Source organism: Chiloscyllium punctatum, chromosome 2 (genome assembly GCF_047496795.1).
Source record: "Chiloscyllium punctatum isolate Juve2018m chromosome 2, sChiPun1.3, whole genome shotgun sequence".
NCBI lineage: Eukaryota > Metazoa > Chordata > Chondrichthyes > Orectolobiformes > Hemiscylliidae > Chiloscyllium > Chiloscyllium punctatum.
In genome coordinates this window covers 62,835,128-62,847,649 of record NC_092740.1, presented here as the reverse complement: position 1 = coordinate 62,847,649, position 12,522 = coordinate 62,835,128, and the positions used below count along the sequence as shown (strand labels likewise).

Genomic DNA, 12,522 nt, shown 5'->3' with positions numbered 1-12,522 from the left:
GAATAGTATTAGCTTCAATGACATTATTCTTTAGTCTAAACAGTTTAAATAAAAAGTATCCCAATGGTTTCCTCAGGATGTATTTCACTGGAAATTTATTGTAGAACTTTAATTTTTAAGTAACCAATGCAACCTATACAATGTAGATAACTATGTTTGAACAATATAAACACAGACATACTTAGCAGTGATCTGGAAAATCCTAAAATATTCTTTCCATTATTCAATTTTCAAATCATCTCCATTTACTCTGAGTGATTTATAAATGGTTACAATATGGACACAAAATTCATAGAGACAGGAGCAGCAATGTTGTAAGAAGCCCATGTCATCTCCAAGCCAATATTCTGACTTGGACATATATCACTGCACCATTTTTAAATCTAGATCAAAATCAAGGAATTCCAAAACATCACAATGGAAACTGCTAATGCAAAAGGTTCATCATTATAGACAAGATGGCTAGTAAATGTGATTCAACCAGAACTCCTCATAGCAAAGAAACACATTTTTAAAAAATTATATTTAATTTCAAAATATTGAAAACTAAATAGTCATTAAATGATTAAGGCTAAAAGCTCTCAAGCACAGACCATGAGGCAGGGTAGGTAGGATATTGAAAATTGGTACAGCACTATTGCAATTGCCATCATAACAGTCCCAATGGAATTTTAATCACTTGTGCGATGGCGACATCATTGGCTGAGCCAGAGCTCATTGCCCACAAGAAGGTGGTGGTGAGCTGTCTTCTAGAACTGCTGCAGTCCATGTGTTGTAGGTATACTCATAATGCCATTAAGGGTGAATTCCAAGATTTTGATTCAATGACAGTGAAGGAATAACAATATATTTCCAAGTCAGAATGATGATGATTTAAATGGGAACTTGCAGTTGATGGTGTTCCCCTGTCTCTACTCCCCTTGCCCTGCTAGATGGAAATGATGTGGGCGGCACGGTGGCACAGTGGTTAGCACTGCTGCCTCACAGCGCCAGAGATCCGGGTTCAATTCTTGCCTCAGACGACTCTCTGTGTGGAGTTTGCACGTTCTCCCCGTGTCTGCGTGGGTTTCCTCCGGGTGCTCCGGTTTCCTCCCACATTCCAAAGATGTGCAGGTTAGGTGAATTGGCCATGCTAAATTGCCCGTAGTGTTAGGTAAGGGGTAAATGTAGGGGTATGGGTGGTTTGCGCTTCGGCGGGGCGGTGTGGACTTGTTGGGCCGAAGGGCCTGTTTCCACACTGTAAGTAATCTAATCTAATCTAAAAAAAATTATTGCAAATTTCTGCAGTGCATCTTGTAGATGGTGCACTCTGCTTTTATGCAGCATCGATGGTAGTTGGGAGTGAACGTTTCCAGATGTGGTGTCAATCAAGTAGACTGCTTTGTCCTGGACAGTGTCAAGTTGTTGGAGGCGCACTCATCCAGGCAAGTGGGGAGTATTCCATCACACTCCTGTCTTGTGTCTTTGAAGAGCCAGGAGATGAGTTGCTCGCTGAAGTATTCTTTACCACTGACCTGCTCTTGTAGCCAGTGCATTTATATGGCGAGTCCAGGTGAGTTTCTGGTCAATGATAACACCCAGGATGTTGATAATAGGGGATTCAGTGATGATAAAACTACTAAAGGAGTGGTGGCTAGATTTCACTTATTAGAGATGGCCATTGCCTGGTTTTTGTGTGCTGCAAATGTTACTTGCCACTTTTCAACTCAACTCTGGATATTGTCCAGATCTGGTTGCATTTGAACAGGGACTGCTTCAGGATCTGATCAGTCGTGATGATACTAAATATCAACTTCCTATGAGCCAGATATGATTCCAATTTTCGGAGAGCTTTCCCCCAATTCCTACTATTCCAGTTTGTTCAGGATCCTTGATGAATTGACTTCCTTGATGTCAAATGCAACCCTGATGTCAAGGGCTGTCATTCTCACCTCACCTCACCTCTGGAATTTTTCATCCATATTTGAACCAAAGTTGTAATGAGGTCAGGAGCTGACTGTGCCCTGGTGGAACCCAAGCTGAGCATCAGTGAGCAGGGATGGTGAGCAGCTGCAGCTTGATAGCACTGTTGATGACACCTTCCATCATTTTACTGATGATCTAGAGTAGTAGACTGATAGGGTGGTAATTAGATTTGGTTTTGACTGTCCTACTTTGTGAGTACAGAACACACCTGGGAATTTACTACATTGTCTGGTATATGACAGTGTTGTAGCCAAGGAACAGCTTGGCTAGGGTGCAGTTCTGGAACACAAGCCTTCAGTACTATTAGTGAATATTGTCAGGGCCCATAGCCTATGCAATTTCCAATGCCTCTAACTGTTTCATGATGTCCCATGGTATGAATCAAGTTGGCTAAAGACTAGTATCCGTGATGCTGAACATCACCCAATTGGCACTTTTGGCTGAAATTTGTGGTGAATACTTTGGCTTTATCTTTTGCATAAAGGATGGCTTTTTTTTTATTTACTCGTGGGTCGTGTGCATCTCAAGCTGGCCAGTACTTTACTGAATTGCCTGTTCCTGATTGCATTTGAGAAGATGATGGTGAGCTGCAATCCACGTGCTGTAGTCTCCTCCTCTGTGGAGTTGTTGATTGTCCACCATGATTGATAAAATAACATCTGCAATTATAAATCTACTGTTGACCATGAAATAATTGTCGATTGTCAGAAAATCTAATTCACTAATGTCCTTCAGGGAAGGCAATCTGGCATCCTCCCGTGGTCTGGCCTAAATGTGACTTCACACTCACAGCAATGTGGTTGACTCTTATTGTCCTCTTAAGTGGGCTAGCAAGCCATTCTGTTGTATCAACTGCTACAAAGTCTCAAAGAAATGAAACTGGACAGATCACTTGGCATTGACCTAGGCACCAGAATAGACAATGGCAGAAACAAACCTGTCAACCCTGCAAAGTCCTCCTCAATAACACCTGGGAGTGTAGTGCCAAAACTGAGAGAGCTAACTCACAGACTAGTCATGCAATAGCCTGACGTAGTTATATTCACAGAATCATAACTTACAGACAATGTCTCAGAGACCACCATCACCATCCCTGGATATATCTTGTCTCACTGGCAGGACAGACCCAGCAGAGGTGGTGGCACAGTGATATATAATCAGGAGGGTGTTGCTCTGGGAGTTCTCAACATTGACTACAAACCCCATGAAGTCTCAGGGCATCAGGTTAAACAAGGGAAAGGAAATCTCCTGCTGATTACCGCATACTGTCTTCCCTCAGTTGATGAGTCAGTACTCCTCCATGTTGAACAACACTTAGAGGAAGTACTGACCGTGGCAAGGACATAAAATGTACTCTGGGTAAGGGATTTCAACATTCGCCACCAAGAGTGGCTTGGAAGCAGTACTACTGATCAGGATGATCAGGTCCTGAAGGACATAGCTGCTAGCCTGGGTCTGCAGCAGGTAGTGAGGGAACTAACAAGAGGGCAAAACACACTTAACCTCATCCTTACCAATCTGACAGCTGCAGATACATCTGTCCATGACAGCATTGGTAAAATGACCACTGCACAGTCCCCGTGGAGACGAAGTGCTGCCTTCACATCGATAATAATCATCATGTTATGTGGCACTATCACCGTGCTTATTGGGACAGGCTTCAAACAGATCTAGCAACTCACAACTGGACATCAATGAGGCTTTGTGGGCCATCAGCAGCAGCAGAACTGGACTCCAGCACAATCTGTAATCTCATGGCTCGGCATGTCCCCCACTCAACCACTACGAGCAAGCCAGGGCAGCAACCCAGGCTCAATGGAGAGTGCAGAAGGGTATGTCAGGAGCACCACCGTGCATACCTGAAAATGAGGTGTCAACCTGGTGAAGCCACCAAACAGGACTACTTGCATACCAAACAGTATAAGGAGCAAGTGATAGACAGAGCTAAGCAATCCCACAACCCAATGGGTCAATACTAAGCTCTGCAGTCCTGCCACATCCAGTCATGAATGGAGGAGGCAGCTCCCCAAATATCCTCAATGATGGAAAAGCCCAGCACATCAGCACAAAACATAAGGCTGAAGCTTTCTTAGCAAACTTCAGCCATAACTGCCAAGTGGATGATCCTCGGCCTCCTCTAGTGGTCCCCATCATCACAGAAACCAGTCGTCAGCCAATTTGATTTACTCCACGTGATATCAAGAAACAGTTAGAGGCACTGGATACTGCGAAGGCTACAGGCCCTGACAACATCCTGGGAATAGTACTGAAGATTTGTGCTCCAGAAATTGCCACTCCCCTCGCCAAGCTCTTCCTGTACAGTCACAATACTGGCAAGTATCGAAAAATTTGGAAAATTGCCCAAGTACATCCACTACATAAAAAGCAGGACAAATCCAACCCGACCAATTACCGCCAAATCAAGTCTACTCTCGATCATCTGGCAATCTGTAAGCAGTGAGGCTTACAATCTGTGAGCAGTGGGACCGCAATAGTTTACAATGTATAATAATTACTTGGAGGAAGAAAACTAAGGTATTGTAGCCAAATTTGTAGATGAAACAAAACTGGTAGAAAGGCAAATTGCAAAGAGAATACAAGCAGTTTGCAGAAAGATATTGATAGGTTAAGTAAATGGTCAAAAGGTTGCCAAATAGAGTGTAAAATGAGAAACCATGAGACGGCAGAACAAGAGAACAGTATTATATAAATGGAGAAAAACTGCAGAAAGCTGCAACACAAACAGACTTGGGAGTACTTATGCATGAATGCAGAAAGCTAGCACACAGGAAGGCTAATGAAATTTGACACTGATTTTGAGAGGATTGGAAAATTAGTGTAGGCAAGCCTTACTGCAACGATACAAAGTGTTGGTGAGACCATATCCAGAGTACTGTGAATAATTTTGGCCCCTTTATTTAAGGAAACATATTTCATTGGAGAAGGCTCACTAGAATGATCCCTGGTATGGAGGGATTGTCTAATGAACAAATGCTAAATACGTTGGGACTCTATTCACTGTAGTTTAAGCAATGAAAGGTGATTTCTTTGAAACATACAGGATTCTTAAAGGGCTTGACAAGGTAAATGTTGAGAGGATGTTTCCCCTCATGGGAGAATCTAGCACCAGAGGGCAGAATCTCAGAATAAAGGAGTACCAATTTAAAACTGAGGTAAGGAGGAATCTCTTTCTTCGGAAGGTTGGGAGTCTTTGAAACATCTTGTTACACTTAGAGCTGTGGGGTCAGGGTCCTTGTGTACATTTAAGGCCAAGTCAGATTAATTCTTGATTAGTAAGGAACCAAGGGCAATGGGAAAATGTGGATTGAGGAATGTTGGATCAGCTATGATTCAATTGAATGTGGAGCAAATATGAGGGATTGAATGGCCTACTCCTGTTCCTAATTCTTCTGGTCTAATCAACCTCTTCAGAGATACACAGCTTTAGAGCAAGTTGGATTTGAACCCAGGGCCTTTTAGCACATCTATAGGGAACAATACCACTGCACCACAAGAAACTCACCACTGATTTCTTGATTGATCTGTGACAGAACTCAATACACCTGCGTTTGCCTATTCTGCTCGAAACGTTGACTCTGCTGTTGTGGTTCTGTTCGCCGAGCTGGGAATTTGTCTTGCAAACGTTTCGTCCCCTGTCTAGGTGACATCCTCAGTGCTCGGGAGCCTCCTGTGAAGCGCTTCTGTGCTGTTTCCTCCGGCATTTATAGGGGCCTGTCTCTGCCGCTTCCGGTTGTCAGTTCCAGCTGTCCCCTGCAGTGGCCGGTATATTGGGTCCACGTCTATGTGTTTGTTGATAGAATCTATGGATGAGTGCCATGCCTCTAGGAATTCCCTGGCTGTTCTCTGTTTGACTTGCCCTATAATGGTAGTGTTGTCCCAGTCGAATTCATGTTGCTTGTCATCTGTGTGTGTGGCTACTAAGGATAGCTGGTCGTGCAAAAATCTCATGCAAGGACTGCACAAAACACTACATAGGACAAACAGGAAGACAGCTAACGATCCGTATCCATGAACACCAACTAGCCACGAAATGACACGACCAGCTATCCTTAGTAACCACACACACAGATGACAAGCAACATGAATTCGACTGGGACAACACTAACATTATAGGGCAAGTCAAACAGAGAACAGCCAGGGAATTCCTAGAGGCATGGCACTCATCCACAGACTCTATCAACAAACACATCGACTTGGACCCAATATACCGGCCACTACAGCGGACAGCTGGAACTGACAACCGGAAGCGGCAGAGACAAGCCACTATAAATGTCGGAGGAAACAACACAGAAGCGCTTCACAGGAGGCTCCCGAGCACTGAGGATGGCACCTAGACAGGGGACGAAACGTTTGCAAGACAAATTCCCAGCTCGGCGAACAGAACCACAACGAGCACCTGAGCTACAAATCTTCTCCCAAACGTTGATGTTGACTCTGCTTTCTCTCCACAGATACTACCAAACCTGCTGAGTTTCTCCAGCAATTACTATTTTTGTTTCTGCCTGACTTATTGTTTTCAGTGTCCACTATAATTACGTTAATAACATTGTATTGGCAAATCGCAGGTGCTTCTACTCCAGTTTGGTCAATCTTGGGTTTCAGTCCGTGGTGATACTGCAAATTTTTCGGGGCTGCTCTGAGGGCATCCTTGAACCACTTCCTCTGCAAGGCATTAGTACGAGGGCAGAAGAAACGTATCGAAAGCATCTTCAAAGCCTTCCTTAAAAGAAATGCAATTTCCCCATCCACTGACTATCGGGAATTGTAAGCCCAAACTGGAAAAGAAGCCGCCCCATGAGAAGGCCAACCGTCTGCGAAAGCTATCGATGAAGACCAAGCGGAATGTAGAATGCAAAAGCCCAAGTGTCCCAGCAAACACCGCCTGCCCCACCTGTGGCAGGGTTTTGCGGATCCAACATTGAACTTTACAACAGCGGAGTGGAGGAAAGTTATCTTCAGTCCAAGGGATTGTGTACTAATAATGGACAAATACGCACCGGGATCTTCGGCTGCAGATCTTGGCCCCTATTGTTTCTGAAGGACGACATGAGTGTAACCTGTGACCGGGATAAACTCCGAAGATCAGCGATCCGACTGCGCGAGCCCAACTGTCTTCAAACACACCAACCGTCTCCAGGCCCTAGCAGCACATAAAACACAAATCTAACACAGCGAAACATGCCTATAGGGACCCGTACTTAAATCATAATGTCATTGTTTCAAATCATAACATTAAAAATCATATGCTATACAAGTCTTTAGAGATAGTGCTTGTTGTTTCGACCGAATAGTGAATTTTATTAAGTATCTTCGAGGACCTGGTAGTGAGTGCGCATGCTCAGTCGAGTCTGGCCCGGAATTCTGGTCGTTCAGGAGGGCCTTGGGTTTTCTGTCTCTCCGTACTCTGGCATAAACGGATTGAAATTCTAGTTTTCTTACCCTGGTCACAGCGATGGGAAAGCTGAATGTAGTGTTGCTGAGGTACCTGCAGAGAGATGATTTCAGAGTGCTGGTTGGGGTAAGTTGTCGGTCCGGGCCTGTTGTTATTTTACTCCAGAGTCCCGCTTGTACTTGATTAAAGTTCGCATGTGATTACAGAAGGGGCTGAGTGACTTACCACGAGGAGGTATCCCTGTGTCAAATACTTCTGTTTTGTAAAGACGCTGGGATATACTGCCCTATCAGCATAATTTCGCCTTTTGTTATAAATGGAGTTTATTAAAAATTGCTGAATAATGAATCACTTGCCCTACCTGTTGATTCTATGTCTGCCACTTTTCTAGGAGGGGAGGAAGCGAACATATTATTGATGATACATTTTATGTTACAGACAATCATTAAAATATAACGCTGACTTTTTCTGACGAATATTTTCATCATGTTAATCATTTTTTAGTACTTAATGCCTCAGTGAATGTAGAACTCTCAGGCTGTATCGGCGAAGAAAGAAAAATGTTAACATTTTTTGTCAGAACTGGAAACAGTTAAGAGTTAAAACGGGTTTTAAGTAAGTTATTGAAACAGAGGAAGGAAAGAAAAAGGAAGCATGGAAAGCTCAAATGCCTAAAGGGATGCATCATTGCCGACAATTGCTGACTGAAAATTAAGGTTAATGGCTATCTGAAAGAAGCTGAAATCAATGAGTCCAAAAACTCAATAAGTACATAATTTAAAGATGAGGTACTAATCCTTAAACTTATGCTGTGAGTTAGCGGAGATGTAGCTGGCTGAGGACAGAGGCCAGGAGGGAGTCTGGTAAGAATTAGAATAATAGCTCACTGGAAGTTCAATCTTGCCATTTTAAACTGCCCCACAAAGCAGTTGCCCATCTATGTTTCCTTCATGTAGAGAGAATTGCATTGTGACTAGTGAATACAGCTTGTTATCTTAAAAGGAGGACAAGTAAATTGCTGCTTCATTCTAGGAGGAGTGTTTCAGTCCCTGGACACTAGGAAAGAAGGTTAAAAAGGTATCACAAGGTATGATGGGATGGCTTGGGGATGTTGTGGTGACAGGTCAAAATGCTGCAGGGAAATGGTCCACTCTGAATGCTGAAAGGGGAGGGGAGGTTGATGTGTTTGGTGGCATCAAGATTGTGGAAATGATGGATGATCCGTTGAACTTCGAGCCCATTGGGGTGGAAGGTGAAGATGAGGTGAGCAATTCTGGGAGAGAGCTAAAAGGGTGAGCTTGGAAGTGCAGGAAATGTCATGAACATGGTCTGGGATCCTGTCAACTGAAAAAAGGAATCCTTAGTTGAAAAAGTATGATGTACCAGAAGCACTGATTACGTAGGTAGCATCATTGGAACAGATGCAATGGAGTAACTGGAAGAATCTTCTGAGGTAAGCAGATGATTGGGGGGGGGGGGGGAAGCATCGTCTAGCACTGATTACGTAGGTAGCATCGTCAGTAGCTTATCCCCAGAAATGGTGATAGTAGAAGGGGAGGGAAACAAAAAGGGAGGTGCAGTTTGCAAAATTTCCCAGTTTGTATTGAGAGCTAGAAATGGTACTGATATTGGCATTAAAGTATTGGAAACAGGTTGGCGGCATTTCCTGGCAGGACTTCAGAGATTTTAACTGAGATTAGTAACAACTTGGCAGTTGAAGACTTGATGTTCGGTGATGTGGCCATTGTTTGGGAGAGCTGGAAAGTGGTATTGGACAGTTGATGTTTGACTAGGGTAGAGATTAGGTAAAAACAATGATTGCAGATGCTGGAAACCAGATTCTGGATTAGTGGTGCTGGAAGAGCACAGCAGTTCAGGCAGCTTCCGAGGAGCAGTAAAATCGACGTTTCGGGCAAAAGCCCTTCATCAGGAATAAAGGCAGAGAGCCTGAAGTGTGGAGAGATAAGCTAGAGGAGGGTGGGGGTGGGGAGAAAGTAGCATAGAGTACAATAGGTGAGTGGGGGAGGGGATAAAGGTGATTGGTCAGGGAGGAGGGTGGAGTGGATAGGTGGAAAAGAAGGTAGGCAGGTATGACAAGTCATGGGGACAGTGCTGAGCTGGAAGTTTGGAACTAGGGTGAGGTGGGGGAAAGGGAAATGAGGAAATTGTTGAAGTCTGCATTGATGCCCTGGAGTTGAAGTGTTCCGAGGCGGAAGATGAGGGGTAGAGATTAATTCACCAACAAAAGAGCTTCTCAGATTTAAAGACGTTAAAGTTAGATCTGACAGAAGAGAGCGGCAAATTAAAGGGCAGGAAAGTGGTTGTGACGAATGTCAGATTAGCCATGATCCTATTGAATGGTGGAGCGGGCTGGAAGGGTCCAGCAGCCTACTCCTGTTCCTATTTCATAAAATTAGAGAAGTTGAAATGAGTGATCAGAGCACCAAAAATGAGACACTTGATGTCACACTAACAGTTATCAATAAAAAAGACCTGGATAGTGTAGAATGCTCTTCAGAGGGTTGGTGCAGTCTGTATGGGCTGAATTGCCTCTATCTGCACTCTGTGGTTCTAGGGATTCAGTGAGAGGCTATGTGACCAGAAGGAGGCATCCGGATAGAATGTAACTTTTTAAAGATGGAAGAAAAGATTGACTCTGTGTAGGAATGCTGTTAGTCAAAGAAGTGAACATGAAGGCAAATGCACAAAAGAAAAACTCAGTCTCATGCCTAATTCTACAATTAGTAGAAGTAGGGTTGAAGGAAATGAAGCTAAGGCCTTTGCTGAAGGCTGACATTGGAAGAAGGTAAGCGATCTGAGGAAAGAGAAAAGGAAAGAGATCTGTGTGGGGGCATTAGTAACTTATAGTTATTGAAGCCTACAATCCCTGACACCTAAAGGAAAGTTTTTTTCTCAAAAGCATTATAAGATGACGAATGAAATGAAACTATGGATCAGGACAGTTTTTTGATAGTTGAAGAGAGAGGCTGAGAGGGTGAATGTGGCAGTGTATGACATTTGGAATACAGTGAGAGCAGTGACTCAACAAAAAACTATGTTGGAGATACCTATAATCATTATTGAATCTGAAACACAGCAGAAGAAATTTCAGTTGGAATTCATTGAGTGTATATCAGAAATAAAGATTGCTAAAAGAAGCAATAATAGTATACTGTAGAAGGCAAAAAAGACAAATACAAATCTCAGCAAATTCCTGGAAGAGAACTGAGACTGAATTAAATATAATTACAAAAGCCAAATACTGCAGATGCTGGTAATCTAACATTTTAAATACTCAATAGGTCCTAACTGAGCCGGCAGCCAATTTCCTGCCTTGCCAAGTGGTCAGTTTTATAAATTTTGTACGATTATTGAGTAGAACATTATGATGCTAGCTTTTGTGTCAACTCATGAGTGACTTTTCAATGATTTCAATGAAGTATAGAGGTGCATGAACTTTCAAACTACGTCCACTTAAGGTGTAGGGAGAAAAGGCAGTCTTTAATATAATGTTTATCCTTTAAAATCTGTATTGGATATTTAAGGGAGGTTGAAGAGGCATAATGATAATGTCACGAGATTAATAATCCAGAGGCCCAAGCTAATACTGTGGAACATGGCTTCAAATTCTACCATAGCAGCTGGCAGTATTTGAAATCGGTTAATAAATCTGGAATTAGGACCTTGTGCTGCAGTAGTAGTTTCTCTACCTCTGAGCCAGAAGATTCAGGTTCAAATACTCCCTGTCCCAGGCATGTGTCTCTAGGGGTTGATTTTTAAAAAATCTATAATAGCTAAATGTCTATCGATTAAACTGAAAAATGAATATATCAGGAATTGATACCCATTGACCATGAGACTATTACTAAGTGTTGTAAAAATAGATCTGATTCACTGACATCCTTTAAAAAATGATGTCTGCTGTCCTTGCCAGATCTAGCCTCCATGTGACTCCAGGCCCACAGCAATGTGATTGACTCATAACTGGCCCCTAAAATGTGTGCAGTAAGCCACTCTGGGTCAAGGGCAACTACGGACAAAAAAAACAAATGTTGTTGCTAGCTAAGAATAAAGAAAAATAGGTTGGTAAGAAGTATTTCTTAAAATTCATTCATGGAATGCATTTATTGCCCATCCCAATTAGCCCTTGAAAAGGTGGCAGTGAGCTGCCTACTTGAACCACTGAAATCCATGTGCTGTAGGTAAGACTCCAGTGCCATTACAGAGGGAGTTCCGATTTTAGCCTCTGGTACAAATTACCGAAAAATCCTTTAACCTTTTGAAAAGTGGCCAGGATATATTCTTAATATCTAAAGTTATAAGATATAACTTGTAGTAGGTTCCTGTGAATAGTAATAATTGGGGGACTTGCAACTCATCTGATTAGGGTAAAAGGAGATTTCCTAGAGTATTTCCTGTGATGTTTACTTTATTACCTCTTTTCTTATTGGGGAAGGGGTTGTACTAGGCTGGTCACATAATTACCTTGATTTGTTTTGTTGCTTATAATATAGTAAATTCTGTTTCTTCTATTCCAAGTCTCCTAAATTAATATTTTCATCTTTGATTTGCTCTATTACATACAGGTCGAAATGGGAATGAAGAATCATGAAATTGTTCCACCCAGTCTTATTGCTTCAATATCAAACCTTAAACATGGTGGATGCAATAAGATCCTGCGTGAATTGGTAAAGCATAAACTATTGGCATATGAGAGAACAAAAAGTAAGTTTTAGTAAAATTAACAGATCAAACCACTTGTCTTACATTATTTTGTCTTAGTGATATTTTGGAACTTCAGTTTCTCTTATTTTTCAGTAACAGCAATCGTTTTATATTGGTTGATCTTGTTTATTTTTGTCTGTGGTGCTTCAGTTTATGCCTTATTGTATTGAGTTGCCTATAATGTACCAATTTCACTGAGCTGTACAGAAGCTAAATGTTTCAGCATATGAAGTAAAATATGCTTGCATTACCTCAACTTTCAACATTTAAATTTCTTAATAAATCGTGTTTAGTATTGTGTGTTGTAGTAAGGCACTGAAGGACCAAAATATGATATTCTACTTACATTAGTAATGTTTGTACACTGATGGATCTTCAGATTTTTTTAAAGCTTTAGAATTTGATTGTTGAACTGTGAC

At 42.2% G+C, this 12,522-nt stretch overlaps 2 protein-coding genes across 6 annotated transcripts in view; one reads left to right on the top strand and one right to left on the bottom strand.

The window, feature by feature from the left end:
* LOC140484720 (uncharacterized) overlaps window positions 1-7,117 on the bottom strand; it is a 144,784-nt gene extending 137,667 nt beyond the window's left edge. For all 4 annotated transcript variants that reach the window (XM_072583494.1, XM_072583484.1, XM_072583513.1 and 1 more), the window contains exon 1: window positions 6,984-7,117. In XM_072583494.1, the coding sequence (XP_072439595.1) occupies window positions 6,984-7,034 (51 nt within the window). In that variant the 5' untranslated portion in view covers window positions 7,035-7,117. The remainder of the gene's footprint in view (window positions 1-6,983) is intronic.
* A 202-nt stretch (window positions 7,118-7,319) lies between these two features.
* riok2 (RIO kinase 2 (yeast)) overlaps window positions 7,320-12,522 on the top strand; it is a 33,815-nt gene continuing 28,612 nt past the window's right edge. For both annotated transcript variants that reach the window (XM_072583469.1, XM_072583460.1), the window contains exons 1-2: window positions 7,320-7,504; window positions 11,965-12,103. In XM_072583469.1, the coding sequence (XP_072439570.1) occupies window positions 7,439-7,504; window positions 11,965-12,103 (205 nt within the window). In that variant the 5' untranslated portion in view covers window positions 7,320-7,438. The remainder of the gene's footprint in view (window positions 7,505-11,964; window positions 12,104-12,522) is intronic.